Source organism: Lepidochelys olivacea, assembly GCF_965140295.1.
Source record: "Lepidochelys olivacea isolate rLepOli2 genome assembly, chromosome: 21".
NCBI classification, from domain to species: Eukaryota; Metazoa; Chordata; order Testudines; family Cheloniidae; genus Lepidochelys; species Lepidochelys olivacea.
The window spans coordinates 11614873-11636245 of NC_140431.1; the positions used below are offsets into that span (position 1 = coordinate 11614873).

General features: G+C 54.7%; 2 protein-coding genes across 2 annotated transcripts; one reads left to right on the forward strand and one right to left on the reverse strand.

Moving 5' to 3' along the window:
* Positions 1–2039: 2039 nt before the first annotated feature.
* ARMC12 (armadillo repeat containing 12) lies at positions 2040–10207 on the forward strand (the record flags this gene model as incomplete). The annotated part of the gene is made up of 7 exons (XM_084611581.1): positions 2040–2271; positions 3581–3745; positions 5896–6044; positions 7210–7344; positions 7617–7790; positions 8957–9028; positions 9869–10207. The coding sequence occupies 7 exons, from the start codon at positions 2040–2042 to the stop codon at positions 10205–10207; spliced, it is 1266 nt and encodes a 421-aa protein (XP_084467707.1).
* A 1893-nt stretch (positions 10208–12100) lies between these two features.
* On the reverse strand, positions 12101–20434 carry CLPS (colipase). Its single transcript, XM_084611359.1, has 3 exons — positions 20359–20434; positions 15021–15143; positions 12101–14236 (listed from the first exon to the last, which is right to left on the reverse strand). Exons 1-3 carry the CDS (start codon positions 20380–20382, stop codon positions 14105–14107), a joined length of 279 nt encoding a protein of 92 aa, XP_084467485.1. The 5' UTR covers positions 20383–20434; the 3' UTR covers positions 12101–14104.
* Positions 20435–21373: the final 939 nt, after the last annotated feature.

The following is a 21373-nucleotide window of genomic DNA, read 5'->3' on the forward strand; positions in this document are numbered from 1 at the left end:
CACACCCCGGCCCCTGCCATGCCCTGCCTCGGAGCCTGGCGTGTTGGTGCCCACGGGTGCGTGGCTGGGTGCAGACGGCTGTGAGTGGGCAGGGTCATGGACGGGGTGTATCTGCGTGGGCATGCCTCGTCCCATCAGAGTCATGTCGCACTGAGCCTCCAGGCGTCATTACGGCAGCTCCTGACACCTAGGGATGAAGTCATCGCCCCGAAAAAGCTCCAGCCAGGACAGGACGTCCATCTGCCTAGCAATGCAGGTCGCCGCAAGCAAGCCACCCTGCGTCGCCTCCCTCGGGACGGGGCCAGGTCTCTGTCCTGACCGGCAAAGTGCTGCCGGGGACTGGCCCTCGATCCCGGAGAGCTCCCCGTCCTCCGCACCCAGGGCCTACAAGTCACAGCTCCGTTCCCCAGATACGGGGAGGCTCATGCGTGCAGGGGACAGAACTGCCAGAGGAGCTGGACCTGCTCCTGCAGTAGAGAAGAGACCGTGCCCCTGCCAGGCTCGGACCTACATGCAAACCCCATGGACTGAGCTCGCCCTCAGGCAGCTCCTGTCCCTCAGCCCCCTGCTCCTCACCCCACTGCTTTATGCCTGCCCCTGCTTGAACAGCCGAGCTCCCACCCTGGCTGCTGCTCGTGCCCAAAGCCTGGTGCATCCATTTCTGCACGAGCTCTGGCGATGCCCCCCTGAGCCAGGCTGGACACTCAGGCCCCCTGCCTGCTGGGTGTGACTTGCCTGGGTCCCCGCCCCAGCACCCCGCTCTGCCAGGCTCTGCCTTCCTTGCTGCCTGTGGGACTGCCCCCCAGGGTGCCCCCCTGCTCTGAGAGGTCCCCAGCACCTCCCTCGCCAGGGCCCCTTCCTGCGTTTGTTAAGGCTCCCGGAGTCGGGCGTCTGGTTTTTGGTTTAAACCAATATTTACTGCAGCAGAAGCTGCCAGAATAAAGCTGCAGCCTCCCCAGTAAATATAGGTCCGAGCTGGAAAATCCTGAATGTATTTGGCCCCGGGCCAGATCGCTCAACTCCCCTGCCCTCCCCCCCGCCCCGCCCATTCCCACGTGCTCCCCCGCCCTTCCACTCCTGGTGACAGATCGAGGGCAGATGACAGAACGAGGAGTAATGGTCTCAAGTTGCAGTGGGGGAGGTTTAGATTGGATATTAGGAAAAACTTTTTCACTAAGAGGGTGGTGAAACACTGGAATGCGTTACCTAGGGAGGTGGTAGAATCTCCTTCCTTAGAGGTTTTTAAGGTCAGGCTTGACAAAACCCTGGCTGGGATGATTTAACTGGGAATTGGTCCTGCTTCAAGCAGGGGGTTGGACTAGATGACCTTCTGGGGTCCCTTCCAACCCTGATATTCTATGATTCTATGGTCTGCAGGGCTGAACCCCCAGCCACCACAGCCACAGGAGAATCCCCACTAGAGTCTGCAGAACAGGACCTATGGCACGCAGCTGAGACGTTCACATTCCAGCCAGCCGCGGGGGGCAAGGGGACCGAGGGACAGCCCTAATATGCTGGCTCACTTCCCCCGCTGCTGAAATGCAGCCACCTCTGGAGTGGGACGGGACGGCCGTTTGACGGGGTACTACCACGTTCCCTAACCGTTTGAGACAGGAAGTGAAGAATCCTGCCCGCAGTTCTAGGGAGAACCCAGCGAGGCCGAACGTGACCCAAGCTGGGGTTTGCTCAGGGCACCGGGACCAACACCCACACCGCTGATGTGGCACAGAGCAGCCAGGGGACGGGGTCAAGACGTGGGTGTTACCTCTCACCTGAGGGAGCAGGGCCCCGGCAGCACAGCACCCCTTGGGCCATGGGTTCAGTAGAGGGTGGAGGGGCACAGCACCGTTCCAGGCAGCACCTTCCTGTTTCTGGGACGCCCCGGGGGTGAGGTTGGGGGCAGGGGATGTTTGGAAACACTTGGAGCGTTTGCAGTAAGACGCGGGATTGGTGGGAGAGCTGGGGTGCCCTGCGGCCCTCTGTGCAGCGGGCAGGGAGTCTCCCTCCAGCCCACCCGCTTGGTCCAGCACGCTGTGGAAATGGTGTCAGCCTTCGCCCTGGAGGATCCCTCGGAGGCTGGATGGCGGAAACCCTCTGGCCATCTCCAGGATTTTGCTGCCCTCCACTGGTGTATGCTGGATCTGCCTCAAGGGATCCAACGGCAAGATTCGGCCGGGGCCCTTGGGTTCAAAGAACGCTCCCAATCCCGCATCTTTGGAGAGATGGAGGTGGGGCAGAGTCACACTCTCCTCACACAGGTGCTGGCTCCCAGTGACGGCGACACCTTTTAAATAAATACTCACACCTTGCTGCAATACGGTGCTTTTCATCCGCAGATCTCAAAGCACTCTACAAAGGCGGGCAGTGTCACTATCCCACTTTACCGCTGGGGAAACTGAGGCACGGCATGCTGCAATGGGCCAGCGACAGAGCCAGGAATAGACCCCAGCTCTCCTGAGTCCCAGTCTAGTACTCTACGCTCTAGTCAACACTGCCCCCCCCTTTCATAGATCACACACACCTTGGCCCCCAGGCTCTCCAGAGAACACAGTCTATAGGGCCTTGTCCTCCTGGCTCCAAGCACTTCTGGCATCCTGTCAGGGGTGCTAGGCAGTCACACAGGGGCCAGAGCACCATATGCTTTAAAAGACACCGGTGATTGATTCCCACTCCAAAGCAGCAACCCCCCCCCCCCCTCACTGGCAAACGAACAATCCCCCATGGCTGCATCCCCAGCAAACAGCCCAAGGTTTCAATCGCACGGGGAGAGCGCGCTCCATCACCCCGCCTGTGACCGAGGTGGGAAGGGAGGGGGAACATGAGAACAGTCGGCCACTCCACGACCAGCGTTCAGATCCACAGCTGGATCCGGGGCCGGTTAGACTCACGACAGAGAAAGTTGATAGCTGCACAAGTTGGATCCTGACCCAGCTGCGGATCTGAATGTCCTCAGAGTCTACAGGTGTTTGGATCTGGGATGGCTGTGGTGAGAGCCCCTTCCTGATCGAAACAGTTGAAGGGTTCAGACATCAGGGAGAATTTAATCCTGGCAAAGGGAAGTGTCTCTAGGAGCGAAGGGACCAGCCGCTGCAAGGGACCATTGAGGCTCACATCAGAAAACCTCCTGATGGCGAGAACTGTGGCATAGCCTCCCAAAGGAAGAGATGGGAGCCCTATTGGTTGAGCCATTTAAAACTGGACTTGGCCAATTCCTTGTCATTGTACCGTCCCGCGCTGGCCCATTCCCAGCACTTGTCAGGAGTGGATCTCAAAGCACTTTACCAGGGAAAGGGAGTATCATTGTCCCCCTTTCACAGATGAGGGAAAGGGTTAGGGTTAGTCTGAGCTAGGAACAGAACCCAGGAGTCCTTCCTCCCACCCGCTCCCGGCTCCCCCAGCCAGTAGGAAACAGAGGTACCACAGATGCCAGGATGGACTCTGGTGACATCACAAACCATGTGATGAGCAGCTGAGTATTTCCAGCTGGGGGGCCTATCTGAAGCCACGGTTCTGGGCCCCTGCGAGTTCCGGTTCTAGAGCACAGCTGCCCCCCCCAGCGGGTTCTTGGTGTTTCCCTCAGATGCCGCCAGGCAGCGAGGCAAGAAGATGGAGTACTTAGAGATGTGCACCCGTAAAAACATGCTCAGTGTGGCCACAGGAGCCGGGGCCATCTATCTGCTTTACAAGACCATCCGAGCAGGACTGAACAGCCCCTCCTTAAGCCTGGAGCCTGTCAGCATAGCCAGTGAGTAGTGGGAGCAGCCACCTGCTTCCAGGAGGTCTCGGTGCAGCGCCGTTCACCGGCGCCGTTGACAGCAGCTCGCCCCGGCGGGAGGACTCGGCGCACTGGGCTAGCAGAAGGGATCGGGCCCCCCCCAAGGACAAGTGACTCCTGTCGCTGATACCGTGAGCCTCCTGGCGTGCTTGCTGGAGTGGCCTCGAGCAAACAGGCGCCCCCGTGTTCTAATCCCAGCTCTGCTGCTGGCCGACCCTCTCAGCACTTCGCCGCTCTGTGCCTCAGTTTCCCCATCTATTGGAGAGGCGTCCAAGCCAAAATCCTGGATTCAAACCACCTCTGGGGGAGTTTGGATCCCGAGATAACTTTGCAGCCCAGGCCCCTCTCTCGTAATGATACTTGCCCCCTCTCATCAGGGGAACCTGAAGCCCTCCGTGTTAGCTTGCTAGTGTCAGGAGGGCAAATAGAAGTTTTAAAGGGTCAGATAGCATCATGCTTATCTACGATTAATGTTTCTACTGATGGCACGTGCCGTGGAAGTATTGATTAAAACCGTTCAGAAGGCAGAACATTTGTTCTGTCACCTCTGTGTTGTTATTGTCAGGATTGTAAATTGCACTGGTTTGCTTGTTGCCTTAATTTTGAGTGAGGCCTCGTTAAAGGTCAAAGCCCACCTCTCTTGCTCCCTTCACTGAAAGTGTCATTCCCTCGCTGCCAGTAGGGGGCCCCCTCTCCCAGGTAACCTAGGTGGCTGATCCAGGATTGAGTTTTTGCCAGCACGATCACATGGCCTGATGCCAAGGCTGCCCCGCTCGGCTATCTGACCAATCTGCAAAACCTGCAGCCCGTGGCTATTCCCAAACGGCTGGCCCCCGTGGGTTTGTAGGAGGATCTTTGTTTCATCCCCTTGCAGAGGGCAGTGCTGGTACTGGGGCCAACTCCAGCTCTCTAGTCTTTGTCGGTTGCTGTGTTAGGCTCTCCCCGCCCTGCCGTAATGATAAATCTCTGCGCTGGGCCAGGCTGAGCCGCTGCTGTCCACCTCCCATCCGCCTGTGCAGGCTCCGACCCATCACGGCATGGGTACCCCTCATGCCACGGCAGGTTAGAACAGCCCCACTCATGGAGAGGCAGTGGGTACAGCAACTCAGTCTGGGGAGCTGGGATGGAGAACTGGCTCAGGGCCATAGGTCAAGCTCCCCAACGGGACACACGACTGAGAACTGTTCTGAACAGCTGGATTGTTTGCCTTGAACTCATGCTGTAAACTCCCCACACCCCCTTTCACATGCCAGCGTGGTGCCCTGGGCATGTGGCTCTCTCCTGGAACCCTTCCGTTCCCCGTTGGCTGATCAGACTGCTCAGGGCTTGGTGAAAAGGGACAAAATCCCAGTTCCCATTGAAAGGGATGGGAGACGGGGATGGCCCAGGAGAACAGGGGCGCCTGCTCGCCCTTCTCCACCCAGCCGGACCCCCAGCCTGTGGGATGCTTCAGTTTCAGTTTGTTTGGGGTCAATGAACCTTTGGTTTATTGGGTCTGGCTCGTGTGGTCTCTTTGCACCCCCAGCGCCAGCCTGAAAACTCAGAGTAAAACTCAGCCGGGAGCAGAGCATATTCTGAGCACATCTGGGATAGATGCTAAATCCTGGAGCGGGAAGGGAGCTCATGTGGAGCTCAGCCTAGGTTGCCTGAAAGGTCCAAGAACCATGGCAAAGCTTCTGGCAAACCAGAGCCCTTGGCCTTGTCTGGGTTTGGGCTTTGTCACACATGGCCCAAGAGCTGAGCAAGGAAATGTCTCTGTCTGTCTCATAATAATAACATCCCCCTCAGTAGATCTCACAGTACTTTACGAAGGAGGACAGTATCATTATCCCCGTTTTACAGACGGGGAAACTGAGGCCCAGAGAAACAAAATGACTTGCCCCAGGTCACCCAGCAGCAGAACCGGGACTAGAACGCTGCTCTCCTGAGTCCCCAGCCAGTGTTTTAACCACTAGGCAACATTGCCTTATGGTATTAAAAGCCTCCCCTGGCGGCTCTCCTCTTGGAGCTCAGCTTGCAGGCTGGGTGGCTCCATGCCTGCTGCCAGGGTCTGAACTCTGTTCCCTGTGCCGTGCCTTCCCCTCGGCGCTGGGGACTCATTGCTGGGTGATTGTATCTAGGACTCGCCATCGAGCCTGGGAATTTTGCTGTGAAAGATTCTGGGGAGCTGCGGAAGCTCCTGGTTTCCCTGAGCCAGAAGCAGGACGATTACGCCAAGAGCATGATATTACACAGCATCACCCGCTGCGTTTACCTACTGGAGTCGGAGGTGAGAGCAAAGGCCAACTGGTCCTTTCAATCAGAGCTCCTTCCAAACCTGCTGGGTGGGGGTGGGGGGGAAGAGATTCTGGGTCCGGGGGAAGGCGGGAGGCCGAAAGAAAGAATGGGGTGCAATGCCTGAGCCAGGCTCTGATCTCAGCTGGCATAACAGAGTTTTCAGGGGACTCTGCTTGCTGTTCCATGATGCCAAAGAATCTTGCCCAGACGGGGCCAAGAAGGCCAAGAAGGCGAAGATGATGTTTAACGAGAGACGGGCCCAAGCTGTAAAGCCTGGCTCTGGACCGAGTTGGAAGGGGTTGAGGATTTGGTTAGATCCTCGCTCCCATGTTTATTAACAGGGTGAGGCCGGTTTCTTAGTCGTTTCTCCAAGTCTGGGAGGACCCTGTTGGAAACCAGGGCCCCCCTGGTCTGTGCTCACAATTCCCTCAGCTTCAACAACCTTGTGTCTGGGCATGGACAGAGCCCCCTAGTATTCCCAGTGGCTGCACTGGTCCAGCTCAGCGAAAAGCCAGGAACGCTGTCAGACATCTCACTCCCCACAGCAGGCCACAGGCAGCAGGTTGAGATGGAGCGGCAGACGGGGTGGCGCAGGCCTCTTAACGTAACGCGAGCCCCACAGCAGAGCAGAGGGGAATGGGATAAACTCGTGGGGCTGGGCTAAACCTGTTGCTAGATCTGTTGTACAAAATTAACTAGACCAAGTGCCCCAGAAGGGCGATAGACATGGGACATCCCTCTCGGGGCCTCTGGGTCCTTGCCGGTGTGATTCCGTGGGAGAGATGGGATGGAACAGACACGGGGGCAGAGTTAATCCGATTCTTGTCCATCACCCCAGTAAACGGTGGCCCTCGCATGGCAGGGTTGCTCCCCTGGCTGGCACATGGCCGGCATTAAGAGACAGCAACAGGGCTCCAGCCCTGGGCTTGGTGGGGCTCTGCCTGGGGTTAAACAGCTCACTGCCTACTCACCCCATTGGCAGATCGATTGGAAAGGAAGCTCCGCTGGCTCCCCTCCCTGCCCCCCGCCCCAGGTACTTACATGGCTCCTGGCCCCCCAGCACCTACATTTGTGGGCACAAATAATGACTCAGAAGCGAGATGTCCCTGCATGTGTTTTAATTCACCTCTACCCATGTCTGTGTCTTACTTCTCCAGGCCTCAGCCTGTACCTATGAGGACATCAGACTGGTGGCCTCAGCCTTGGATGACAAAGATAAAGGCATCAAAATCCAGGCATTGAACGCCCTCAAGGCATTTGCTGGTATCCGGAAGTTTAAAATTAAAATCCAGGTATTTGCTCCCCTTTCTGCCTCTCACTCAGTATGTCTGGCCTCCTTTGGCTCCAAGGTTACCCCTCAGCCCTTTGCCTCTGGGGTCGGCTGCATCGGTTCCCTGCCTGCACGGATCTTTCTCTTTGAAGGGAAACGTGTGGGGGTCCTTCTTTAGGGTCACACAAAGTACAGAAGCAGGAACCCCTGGAGGGTGTTGCTAGGGAGCTGCGCTTGCCCCAGGCCTTTGGAGTCAGGTGAACAGCTATGGGGCCGCTCCATCTTCCCCTGCAGGAGTTCGTGCCCAAGATCCTGGAGCTGGTCACCACCATCTGGGACACGGAGCTGCACATTGCTGGGCTGAGGCTGCTGAATGGCTTGCCCTTGCCAGATCACACCCACCCGCTCCTGAGACGGATGATACCTTCCTTGATGGAGATCCTGCAGACGGGGAGCACTTTGACCCAGGTATAGAAACGGGGGCATTCCTTCTCCTTCCAGCCAGGAGCTCCTGCACCATGACGGATGGGGAGTCCCCATCTGGGACAGGAGTCGGTGTGAGCTGCTTCCGCACCCTGCCCTCGAGCTGTTCCCTAAGCGGGCCGTTGGGCTGCTCTACCATGCCCTCAGTAGCACAAGCGCTAACGAATTAACTGCACTCCCCTCGCCCCTCAGACCGGATTTGCAGATGGGAAAGTGGGACTTGTCTAAACCCACACCGTGTGTCCCTGTCCCAGCTCAGCTTGGAACGCAGGGGACATGGGCTCCCAATCCTGAGCTTAGGCCACTAGGCTGGTCTTGTGCTTCTACAGCCAGTGCTCCTGCCCCATGCCCAACAGCGCCCCCTGCTGGATGAGGCTGGGACGGGAGTAGCCAGGTGTGCCCCACAGCAAGTGCTCCTGCCCTGTGCCCAACAGCGCCCCCTGCTGGGAGAGGCTGGGACAGGAGTAGCCAGGTGTGCCCCACAGCAAGTGCTCCTGCCCTGTGCCCAACAGCGCCCCCTGCTGGGAGAGGCTGGGACGGGAGTAGCCAGGAGCACCCCACAGCAAGTGCTCCTGCCCCACGCCCGACAGCGCCCCCTGCTGGGAGAGGCTGGGACGGGAGTAGCCAGGTGTGCCCCACAGCCAGTGCTCCTGCCCCATGCCCGACAGCGCCCCCTGCCAGAGAGGCTGGGATGGGAGTAGCCAGGTGTGCCCCACAGCCAGTGCTCCTGCCCCATGCCCGACAGCGCCCCCTGCCAGAGAGGCTGGGATGGGAGTAGCCAGGAGCGCCCCACAGCAAGTGCTCCTGCCCCACGCCCGACAGCGCCCCCTGCTGGGTGAGGCTGGGACGGGAGTAGCCAGGAGCGCCCCACAGCCAGTGCTCCTGCCCCATGCCCGACAGCGCCCCCTGCTGGGTGAGGTTGGGACTGGAGTAGCTGGGAGCTCCCCCACAGCCAGTGCTCCTAAGCCCATCCCCTACAGTGCCCCCTGCTGGGTGAGGCTGGGGCTGGAGTGAGCAGCTGCAAGTTCTCCCACCTCATTCCCTTCAGTAGCTCCTGCTGGACACTGACCTTTGCTTCAGCAGTGCCGGGGCCTGGCGTGGTGTTCCCCTCCCTGAGTCCTGCGCTCAGACACCCTGCCCTGTTTCCTTAGGTGCAGGTGCTCAAGCTGCTGAGCAACCTGGCCCAGAAAGAAGACCTTCTGTATGACATCATGAACTGCCAGGTAAGGGCCAGCCTGCTAGCAGGGCTGGGAGCATCTGGAAGAGCTGGGCCTGGGTCAGAGGGGAGCAGGGAGCACAGAGGAGGCAAGGCCAGGGGGGTCTGGAGTCCTCTATCATAGGTGGTACAGGCAATGCCTGGCATTTTCCCCTTGTAAGACCCAGTTGCTTATAACTTTGCCAAACTTCAGCTGCCCCGGCCGAAGTTTCCCCGCGGGGGCTCTGTGCCAGGCCGAATACACTTGGAAGTTCTGATTCTAATTAGCCCTGGTTTGGATACAGTTGCTGATTTGGACAAAAACCCAACCCACCGAAAGAAAACACGCTCTCCCTGCTGTCCTGCACCTGCAAACGCTGAGCGTTAATGTGGGGCGGGGCAGCAAAGCGCTCCCTCCCCCCCCAACTCTCTGCTCCAGGCCCTGGAGCTGAACCACTCCCATTTGCTGAGGTTCATAGATGCCTCCTTAACTTTCCTGCCCCATCCTTCTCCATCGAGAGGCGAGTGGGTCTGGGATCCCCCAAGAGGCTGATCTCAAAGTGTTTCAGGCCCAGCAGGAGCAGAAAGCCAGCACCTGAGAGCGCTCCACACACACTGGGCAGGGCTCCGGGGTCTGAGCACCTGCTGCTGTTGGTCCTTCTTTCGAGGCTGGCAAGGATGAACAGAGAGATATGGCCCTGGCTAAACCAGAATCCCCCCAGATCCTCGGGATCCTGTGCAGGGCCTTTGGGGAGGGGTCTTCCACCCTCCCCCTCACATTCCCATCTGGCAGAACCATGGAAGGGAAACATGTATGGGGGGGCGGAGAGGAACTCAGCCCAAAGCAATACCTTCCTTGGGCCCCCAGGTGCACTCTGACTTCCTCAACCTCTTCCACGCCTCGCTGCCCGGTAACCTGCTCTATGAGATGTTGGTGTTTGTGGAGAAGCTGAGCGAGGGGCGCCTGACCCCGCAGTACCAGTCGGTGCACTGGGAGTACAACGAGCTGTCCCTCCACGAGGCGCTCTTCGGAGAGGACTCCCGCTTGGCCGACCGTCTGCTCTCCCTCATCATCCACCCGGAGGAGGAGGTGCAGATCCAGGCCTGCAAGGTCATCCTGAGCCTCCAGCTCTGCAAGGAGGAGGAGGCCAAATGCAGCAGGCAGCATGTCGAATGCTCCTACTTCGATGAGGATGACAACCCCTGAGCTGGCTCGCGGCGGGGATGGGGTAGAACCAGATCAGAGCAGTAAGAATCACCAGAGGCTAATAAAAGAGCTCAGGAGCGATGGGCCGTTGCTGTCTGTCTCTGTCTTTCCCCAGGGAGAACCCAATATCACTGGGGATCTCACAGGACCTGGCTCCTAGCTCAGCTGTGTAGCCCCTGGGAAACATCCCCAGCACCCCTCCTTGGTAACTAAATTCAGGCCTTAGCTAGGCTGGGGATTTGCCCTGATTCACTGTGCAACCCCCCCAGTGCAGACAGGCAAAGCTGCTATTTGCCCCGTGGGAGGATCAGGGCTCACCCCTGCTAGAAACCGGGGTAAGTGTAAACTGTGATGGCTGGAATCAGGGCAAACCCTCAGGGCAGACAAGGCCTCTACGCCCAGAGTGGTGGGATCTGAGCTTGGGGATATGATGTTTCCAAGCCCACGCTTGAGCATCCACACTGCCTTGTAAAACCGGACGGGTCATTGTTGGACCCGGGTCTCACAGCTTTGCCAACGCGGCCAGACTGCAACGCAGAGCTTCTAACTTGGGTCTGTGGCTCGAGCTGCGTCCACGCTGCAGAAGGGACTTGGGCCTGAGTCACGGTGAGACGCGGGCTCCGACCCACCTCCAGCCGGGTCCTGGGCCCTGAGGCCTACGTGCTGGCTGACCCCAAGGCAGGCCGATTGGTGCATGGATGGAAGCGGGGCTTGGGCTCAACGCTGGGTCACAGCATGGGGTTAGTATGGGGCATAGACATACACTGGCCCAAATGCTGAGCAAGGAGGACTGGGGAGAGGCTGTTATGCCTACACACCAGGCTGCCTGCCCCACAGCTCCTGGGGCAAATGCAAGGTGCTAGGTCCCACCAGCAAAGCTCTAACTGGCCTAGAGCCCAGCTGCCTCCTGGGCCCCTTCTCCCCCTATTCCCTGCCAAAGGAAAAGGCCTGAGGGGAGGAGGGTCTCCTGCAGAAATTGCTCTCATTTCAAGTACATGGAGAGCCAGCCCTGGCTCTGGGCTGCACCCTATGTCCCAGCTGCTTGGCATGGACCCAACTGGCCAATGACAAGTGCCACTCATGCATCAGGAAGGGCAAAGATGGTCACATGCAGGGCTGTAACTGGCAGTCTGGGGTGGACAGGACACCCGCTGGCCAGTCTGTTGCCCCTAGAGTCTGCAGTATCCCCATAACCTCCCGAGGCAGGTGTGCCCTTGTACGCTGACTGACCACTCAGCACAGAAGAAGCTGCCAGTGAGTGGATGAAGAATAAAATCCACCTGCCATAAGACATGTTGCTCCCAGGAAATTGCACGTGGCTCAAGCTGCCTGCACCTCTGGGCCACACGGCCAGGTCCAACCAGGCCTCGAGTAGGAACAATCCACCAGAAGGAAACCACCGTCCACCCACATTGCTAGTGAAAACTTTAGTGCCAAGGGGAATGCGTTCTCCCTCAGATCCCTCTTCCAGCTTTCAAACCCTGTGTCTGCCTGGGGACGCCGGGCACGGTCACCCCAGTAAATCCCAGCCTAGGTGCCCAGATTAGGACTGAGGATCAGGTACAGGCCCGCTCCTGGTAAAAGGAATGAGATTTCACAGATGACTGGTCAGTTCAAGGACACCTGAGAGGCACTCAGTTACAGCAGAGCAAATACAGGCTAAGCTCTCATTAGAGCAATGCAAATAAATAAGCCACAAAAGGAAGGATAGTTTAGTGGTTAGAGCTAATGGGGAGTCAGGAGAGCTGGGCTCTGGGTTCATGGCTCTGACACTGACTTGCTGGGTGCCTCTGTTTCCCCTTGTGTCCCTCTCTTTACACAGTAAACAATATGCAAGAACCACAGGGCATGGTGGGACCCAAATAACCACATTTACTGAAGAGTATACACAACATGCAAAGCCTAGCCACACAGACACATCACTGCTGTGCTCGGATTTTGGAGCCTTCTGAAACATGGGATACAATGAGCACCACTAGAGGGCAGACAACCTATTTAAAGGGGTACCGCCCTATTCCTATACACTACTCCCTTTCTAAAAAAAGAAAACCAGGCAAAGCCCCAGTGTGCGCAGAAGTGTGTAGCAGGGGGTGAACTGCTGCTCACGGCCATTGCTAGCGTGACACAACAGAGGAGCAAACAACTCTCACTCCTGATGCTAGATTAACAACAGTTGTGAAGAGCTTGCACTAAGAAAGCCATTTGCAAGGCACAAGGCTAACAAGTTTTATTTGTCCTACAAAACCCAGGGACTCTGCCCGCTATTGGCCCCTTATCTATTAACTATTTACACGATTACAGATTATGTACACATGCATAGAGCTCTCAGGTAACACCACTTAGGAGGTGGCATCACTAGAGGGGGTCAGAAAATGGGGGGTTTCCCTGCAGAAAAATTTGACTTTTGGAGAGAAAGAAAAATCAAAGTCTGAAGTATTTTGGCTGAAAACCAAAATGGTTCAATTCTGAAAGGCTGCTGCGGTGCCTCATGGGAATTGTAGCTTGGGTGCCTCATGCTCCCATTCACCGCTGTAGACCAGGCTCCCTGGTTGGACTCAGTCTTCCACAATGCACCCTGATCTCCTCTCAGGGGGAGGAAAGGCAGTGCATTGTGGGAGTTGCGTGGCCAGGGTGCATCCTGGGAGGTGAGGTCTTGCTGGAGAGCAAAAGAAAGCTGCTAGTTGAATGATTTCAGTGATGGACTCAATCGGAGATAATTGCAATCTGCCCTGTGTAGTCCACAGGGAGAATGACCGGCTGAGTTAACCAGCTACAGTACTGCCCGCAGTTCTATGCCCAGCACGAATACTGAGCAAGCATCAGTCTAGGAGATTAATTCACCCCGGACCAGGGCTTTTGCACCACCTGAAGTACCCATTGTGCATGGGTGGATTTCACCTAGAGAGAGGAAATCCTTCTCCAACCTTGTTCTGCCCAAGGCATGAGCCTTCTTTGAGTTGGTCTGAAGTCCCCTCTACCCTACCTTCCACCCAACCTCTCCCTTCCCACCTGCTACAGGCCCTTTGCTCTCTCTATCTTGGTCCCTGGAACAGATCCTGGCCTAGCTACCTGTGTATTAACTGGAGGAGATGGGGAACGATGCCTGATCTCACGTTACCCCAGGAGAAGAAACGTTTTAGTGGAAAGTCCAACAAGAGCGCCTTTCCCCCGGCCCATCCCCAGCCAGATCAGTTAGGGTGACATGGATGGGCACAAGAGTTGCAGCAGTCCCATGAAGAAGCCGGGCTGTTCTTGCAGAAAGAGAGACAATGATGTAATCAGTGGGAAGTCAGGGCCAAGGCTGGGTGAGGTTGGCACAGCTTATGAACAATGGGATTCAGGAGGGGGCACCAGAAAGGGGGCTGCAGCCCCTTTTGCAAAGTGTCAGCTGAAGATACAGTGCGCAACAGAGGCGGGTAGTTATTTTTGAGGGCTGGGGGAGAGACAATAATGGCTCTTGGAGGATATTGAACTGATGCGTTCTTGTTTCACCCAGGGTGCTCTGAATTGTCAGACCCAGCACAGAGGGACGCCCGATAATCAAATGTCATTCAGGATCCGTGTGCATTACTCCAGCAGAGCTGAGTGTAGGTGTGTGCGTGTGTGGTGTGGATCGGTGTGGAGGGACGGGTGCAGGTGTTGGTGACAGCAAGAGGGATCAGTGTGTGGGCTGGGTGAAAGGGGTCTGGGGACAACGAGCCAGGTATCTGTATGGTGTGGAGTGAGAGGTGCAGAGAAAGGAGAATGGGAAGAGGTGCCTGGTGTATACAGTAGATATGGTGGAGAGGAGGGGTGCATGCATGGGAAGGGGTGATGGCTGTGGGGTGCGGGCGTGGGAAGGGGGTGACAGCTGCGGGGCGCGGGCGTGGGAACATTTCCTGTGCCGTTACTCCACTTTTACTTGGACAAGCTCCCAGGATCCTGGCAGATGCCATAGTTGGTGTTGGTGATGGATCCCACGATGCTCTTATCAGTCTCGCAGGTTAAGCCATTCTCACAGGGACACTTGTAGTAAACCCCGTAGATGCTCTGCACGGGACACAAAGGTCTGGGTCATAGTACGGCACACTGCAGCATGCCCAGCGCCGCCTCTGGTCTACCAGCAAGGCCTCAGCAAAGCAGTCTGTTGTCTAGCAGGCTGTTACATTGATACTTCCCTGTATTGACCCAGAGGTGCTATTATCCCTGGTCCCGTACCCTTTGTTCGTCCAGGATCAGGCCTTCCTGTGCGATCAGACAGCACAGCCTGGAAACAAATCATCAGCCTCACCTGCCAGAGGCAGCTAAATGGAAAGCCCTAGAATTGCCCAGTCTTTGAGTGGGGTGTTAGGAAGGTCCCGCAGAGGGGCTGCTGGTCTCCATCACCAGGTAAGCTCCTGCCAAGAGAGCAAGGAGCAAGTGAGCCATGCAGCCTTCCTTCAGAAAGCAGCTGTTACTAGAGGGGGGATGAGGGCTACCTTGGAGAGGAGGTGTCCCCAGAGTGGGAGGGACCTGCCTTGAAGATCCAGCCCTAGCTGCATGGAAGGTGTTGAGGGCACCCAAGATTTTTAGAGGGGGTGGCACAAGGAGGAAGAGCACTAGGGACTATCGGCAGGTCACAGAAAAGGGGCCACAAAGGTTCAAGTGTTTGGACTGGGATCCCCGAGCTGCTGGGGCTTTGCCCCTCCCCATTGTTGTTACCCACAAACAATTTGCAAACGTGGGTCTCTATCAGCTGCCTGCACATCCGGTCTCAGCTGCTTTACCCGCCGCTTAAGGAGGAAGGACAAGGCACATCTGTGGGAACATGAGCCAGAGCTAGCGTGCCACGTACCTTGGGGGAACACTCCTGATTCTCGGCTGCTCGGTTCGCACAACGAGCCAGGCTTAACATGTCAATCCTGTGGCAACACCTGCTTTTGCACTGAGCGCTTTGCAGACACAGCTCCCCATTGTCCTGGAAGGAAAGCACAGTGAGAGCCGACGCCTGGACCCCCAAGGGCCCCAGAGCTAAGGTCAGTCTCCCTGTGCCTCTTCCTATCACAGATGGGGAGCCACACCTTGCAGCTGCCCTCTGTCACACGCACGCCGGGCGTGTCTCCGCTGGCAGAGAACAGAAGTCCTCTGGTGGTTTCTTATGAGTATATCTCGGTGCGGAGCGTGTATCTATAGGCACGCACATACCGCGTGGAACTTTATGGACACACACACACACACAGTCTAAATGAAGTTTTATTTCATCCAATTCACTATAGGCCAAATCCTGAAGTTTTTCTTCAGTTCTGACTTAAGTAAGACGCCCAGGGAGGTCAATAGGAGTTTGCCCTGAATAAATCACGCGTAAGGATAGCAGAATCCGCCCCCAAAAGTGAGTCCATTGTGCACGCTTGCACACACACACAATCTGCCATTGCCAGCTCAGGGTAAAACACTATTTCACAGACGGGATGTGCCCAGGAAGCTGCGTGTCCCGTCCCCAGTGTCCTACTCCGAGAATCTGACATTTCCCCCTCTTCACCCTGAATCCCACAAAGGCCCTGGCTGTGGTTTCCAGGGCTTGGTTCGGGTTACACATTCTGACTGGCTCCATCACCTTTTATGTCCCAAGCCCAGTGAATTGGCTTGTGGTTAAGGCAATGTGTGGCAACTGCCATATGGCTAAAGCCCTGGACTGGGACACCAGAAACCTCCGTTCTGGCTCTGTTCCTGGCTCTGCCATAAGCTTCCTTTTTTGCCATGATACGTAGTAATGGCCTGATATTCAGAGATGCTGAGCTCCTTCCCCACCCCATGGCTTCAATGGGAGATAGGATTGCTTGACACTGCTGCAAAGCAGGCCATTAATTGCTCTGTGCCTCAGTTTCCCCATCTGTAAAATGGGGAGAATGATAATTCCCTGCCACATGGGGAGTGGGGCAGCTAGAATTAATCCATCTGGGGTTTGTGAGTCATTGCCCTATGAGTATGGGGAGGGGCCACAGAAATGCCCATGAAGTCATTAGAATGAAGGAAATAAATTTAAATGAAGTACTAAGCTGCAATAGATGCCTTTGAAAACCTCTCTCCTCCAGCACAGGAAATTCCCAAGGAATCTGACTGAACACAGAAAGGAAGCCAAGGGATATTCTGAGCCAGAGCCTGCAAATCCGCAGGGCAGCTAATTCCCCTCCACTCCAAGAGACTTCCCCTCCCTGGAGAGCACATGGGATCGGGCCCAGGCAAACTCTGCATTTTCCAGCCTCCTCTTACCAAATTGAAGATGAGGCCTCGCTGGTGAGAAAACGACCGGGCTGAGGCGAGGGAGAGCAGCAGCATCAGGAGCAGGGCGCTTGCCATCTGGCCTGAGGGCAGCCAAAGAACCCGTCTGGGGCTTTCAGGGCAGGAATAGGTGCGCAGCAGTGTCCCAGGGCTATAAAGCAGGTCTGCCACCACGTCACCAGCCTTCTCCCAATCAGATAAGCACACCTCCCTCTGTTGTTAAGGCCAAACCAGACCACGAATTCTCTCATGGTCTGAAATATTGAAGGTGGCAATAGAAGAGTAGAATCAAGAGTAACAAAGGCAGGCCCCAGTCCTGCAGTCTTTTTGCAGGCAATCTTAACCTGAATTTGCCTGTGTAGTTCACCGCCCCCACTTGGTAAAGCCTCCTTATACCGTACAAGGACTTACAGCCTGTTACTGAAGTCCTTGCTTGGGCACAAAACCCACTAAAGTTAATGGGAGTTTTGCCACAGTGGGGCGTGCAGGATCAGAGCATTTCTCTGCTGTTATCTTATCCTCGAGGTTCCTGTACCGGCTAAGAAACACCTGGTTTGTTCTGGGGTCTTTCTGATCATTCTCAAAGGCTCTGGAGATTATTCAGTGCACCTGCATGTCCTTCACAGGCTACGTCAGCAAGCTCATGGCAAGCACAAAGCGGGGAATGATCTCACCCTGTTGGGTTCTGATGAGCCAGCACTGTTCTGTCTGGGAGCTGAGAATGCAGAGAACCAATGAAAATCATCTCACTGAACCAGGACCATCAGTACAGACAGGGAGCCCACCCCATGACAACACATTTTGGTCTATGAACAAAGGGAATTAAAAGAAAGATTTTACTAGGGAATTAAGTTGCCTTTTCCTAGTTAGACTCGCCATTGTAATTATTTTTGTTTGAATTTAAGCAAGGACCTTCTGCTCTAGCCATGATCCAAATATTGGAATATTTGGGGGAAATTTGGCAAATTTTTCTGATGACTAAGGGAAAATCTTTTGTTAACAGAATCAAAAGCTGGTCATATCTCCATCAAACAGATCTTTGTACAGTTGGGTTTTGTTGTTGTTGTTGTTTTAACAGAGAGATCAAGAAATGAAATCTACTACATGGAAATAGGAGATCAGATTTTCCAGGATTGGCACTTAAGATCTTCCCAAGCTTTTGGGGGAGTCATGGCTTTGATCCAGCCCTTGATATATATATGGAATTTGGACTTAGAGTTCAGATCAGGGCCCACCTCCATATATTTGCATTCTTTAGGTCATTCCACAGGGAGCATTACATTTTCCAGACTTCCACTTTCATATTCACTGGCGTGAGAAAGAAGGCAAGTGAGCTAAGCAAAACATACACATAAGTGACCAAGCCACGCTTGCTCCATAGCCTGAAGAAATAGGCAAAGGGCCCACACAAGGTAATACAAATAGAACCCAAAGGTTTCACCAGAAAAGAGACAATTTAACACCACAGAATGAATTCCAGATGCTACCGCTGCTATCCAATGAGTCCTCCTCTGAAAAGTGGGAATGCTGTCTCGTGGTTAGACCACTGGGAGTCACTGCTTGTGGGTTGTATTCCTGGACTCGAGTCACCTCGGCCCAATTGCTTAGGCTTAATTAATATTTGTAAAGAGCTCGAAGACTTATGAGATGGTCTGAGCAGTTTTGCGGCATTGACTCTATTTTGCTCTGCAGTTATATCGCACCTCTCTTCCGAGGACCTTAGCGCGCTTTACCACCAGTAGTGAATTCAGGCCAGGGAGTTAGGGAAGCACTGTCACCCCATTTTACAGAAGGGGGATCCAAGTCACGAAGAGCTAAAGTGACTTGTACACGGTGACTTTGGTGGCCAAGCTGGGAACAGAATCCAGAACTCCAGGCGCCCAGTCCCATGATCTAAGCACTGGACAATCCTCTCTCCCTTATTAGCTCATTTTAAAGGGATACGATAATAAAATGAAAGTAGATTCTGCTGCTTTGCAAACCTGTATCAGTAAATCTAGTCCACTTAACCACTTCAGTGCCAAACAATGTGCCACAAGGGGGCGAGGAAACTTATTTCTCCAGTAAAGCCAGATACATCTAAAAGAGTGTAGCATCTGAATACAAATTAGCCAGGGCACTGTGACAAAAACCTGTAAATATCCAGCCCACCTTCTCTCCTCAGCCAGTCCAGTTGTATCTTGCGCTCCCGTAAAGTGTCTGCTAGAACTCCACAGCGTTACTAATAAACACTTGGCAGCATTTAGCCTCGAGAAGGATCCGGCAAACAGCACCTGTTCTTGGATATATTTGCTTTAAAATATATTTCAGTGACTCAGGTTGACTGGATGATAACAGGAACCCAGCTCTGGGACCGGCGCAAGTTTCACACCTGTTACACTCCGTCTGCTTTGAACAATGATTAACTCGTTTGCTACCCTTTCAGTTTGCAGCCTTTTTATTAGCCATCCTGGGTGATAACAGACGGTAAGCAGCAGGTGAGTTTTTCCAGCCCCCCTTTTTATTGTCCTTACTGTTGAAACGGATCTTTAATGGCCCTCAGCTGGGCAGATTGTTACCGGTACCAGTGAAAATTCACATACAATTTGTTCAATGCACAGCAATCAATTTGAGAAAGAATCACACAAGCAGTAAAAGGTTATACAATACGTCTTCTTAATAAGCCTCAGTTCCCCAGGCATAAACCCTCAGGAACTACGTTGGCCCTACACAGTACCCTGATTGGCAAACAAAGCAGGTATAGCTACTGGTCCTCGATGGAGACCTCTTCTTCTCTTCTCTTCTCAAGTACTTGGTCTGTCAAAATGTCCCTCAGAGCAAGGTTTTGGCTACCCTAAGGCCCTCTGGTCCAAAAGTCCCACAAAAAGCCCTCATATAGCAGGGTGTTGGCTACCCTGAGACCCCATCCTACAGGGTCACAGGCTTCTTAAGATATTAATTGGGGAACTGCCACTGCACATACGATATTATTAGTAATTTTACTCCTCCCTCTCAAAGGAGTTACATGCCTCTGAAATATACCCTCTGGCCGGGCAGCAGCAGTTTGGGTGTGGGAGGGGGCTGAGGCCTGGGGCAGGGGTTTGGGGTGTGGGGCAGTGCTTACATTGAGGGGGGACTCTTGGAAGCAGTCCGCATGTCCCTGGATCTCCTAGGCGGAGGGGTCAGGGGACTCTGCATACTGCCCCTGCCTGCAGGCACCGTCCCCGCAGCTCCCATTGGCTGTGGTTCCTGGCCAATGGGAGCTGCGGAGCAAGTGCTTGTGGCTGGAGCAGTGCATGGAGCCCCCCTGGCATTCCCTCCTGCTAGGAGCTGCAGGGACTTGCTGGTCGGAGCCAGGTAGGGAGCCTGCCAGCCCTGCCAACCCGCCCCCCCAACACCCGCTGAGGGCCCAGGCTGTACACCGCTGCCTCCTCCCCATCCCCCAGCACCGGCAAGGGTCCTGGGCCACACGCTGCTGCCTGCCTCCCCCCAAAGACTAGCAGGGTTCCTAGGCCACCCTCCCACCACCTGCAGCACCTCTGGACTGCACCCCCCAGAGCACCTGTGCGCCCTTCCCCCCCCCAGGGCAAGTTTTAGTTAGTGGTATATAGTACAAGTCATGGACAGGTCACGGGCCTTGAATTTTTGTTTACTGCCCGTGACCTGTCCATGACTTTTACTAAAAATACCCATGACTAAAACGTAGCCTTAACCGTGATCAAAGTGTCAGCTAAAATACACACACACACAGAGCCTCTGGTTAACCATTCATTATCCATAGTTACATCAGCATTCAAGTGCAATTTCAGCGTACTATCTGATGCTGAGAGAACCCTGCTCCCAGAATCCTTGAGCAAATTCAGACGCACCAAGCCTTACTCCATTCATCTCAATCACAGCCATTCATAATAATTCAGCACCATCCCAACACTTACCTCGGCAGTCAGAGTCAACACCATCCTGCTCCTGGTAGCGGCAGTGCCCTTGGAAAACCAGAAAGGCAATCCCTGTGGGGTCAGACTCATTTCTGGTGTCACTCTCTTCCCCTGTCCTCTGAAAACTCTCCCGATCTGTGCAATCTTCTCAGATAACAGTAAAAACAACGCGGAGTCCTTGTGGCACCTTAAAGACTAACCCATTTATCTGGGCATAAGCTTTTGTGGGCTAAAACCCACTTTATGAGATGCATGGAGTGAAAAATACAGTAAGCAGTATATATTACAGCCCATGCAATTATCCCTTCTAAATGAGGTAGACAGCCAAATATTTCCTCCCAGCTCACACTGGGGTGTTAATAAAGTTCTTCCTTTTAAAGGAGTTCAGACAATATTGAAAGCTTGTGCCGAGGTATCGATTAAGTCCCTCCTCCCAGGAAAGCAACAACGGAGTTGGGAAATCATAGAATCATAGAATCATAGAATATCAGGGTTGGAAAGGACCCCTGAAGGTCATCTAGTCCAACCCCCTGCTCGAAGCAGGACCAATTCCCAGTTAAATCATCCCAGCCAGGGCTTTGTCAAGCCTGACCTTAAACCTCTAAGGAAGGAGATTCTACCACCTCCCTAGGTAACGCATTCCAGTGTTTCACCACCCTCTTAGTGAAAAAGTTTTTCCTAATATCCAATCTAAACCTCCCCCACTGCAACTTGAAATCTCGCTGTGTGTTGCACTGCACTCAGATTGTAGGTGCCTTGGGGCCTGGACTGTCCTTTTGTTGTAGGTTTGTACAGCACCTGACACGATGACTATGGCACCTATGCGTATGGCAAGGCAAATAAATAAACAAACAACAATGCTGCTCTGCCCCGGTAGCAGCCACAGAGCAGGGTTAGATGAGACAGGCACTTATCCTGCCTCCGCCATTTGCCGTGGCCTGTGAAGTGCTAGCAGCACTGAGCTAGGGCAAGGGGGGGAAGATTTCCCCCCGAATTGCCAGCATAGGTACAGCTA

Excerpts from the sequence above, each read along its gene's own strand:
- CLPS (XM_084611359.1), bottom strand. The coding sequence starts at position 20,382 with ATGGTGTTGACTCTGACTGCCGAG. Across the intron at positions 15,144-20,358 it reads TGTTGACTCTGACTGCCGAG|GACAATGGGGAGCTGTGTCT; the intron begins GTAAGTGTTGGG and ends CTTTCCTTCCAG. Across the intron at positions 14,237-15,020 it reads ATCAGGAGTGTTCCCCCAAG|AGCATCTACGGGGTTTACTA; the intron begins GTACGTGGCACG and ends TGTCCCGTGCAG.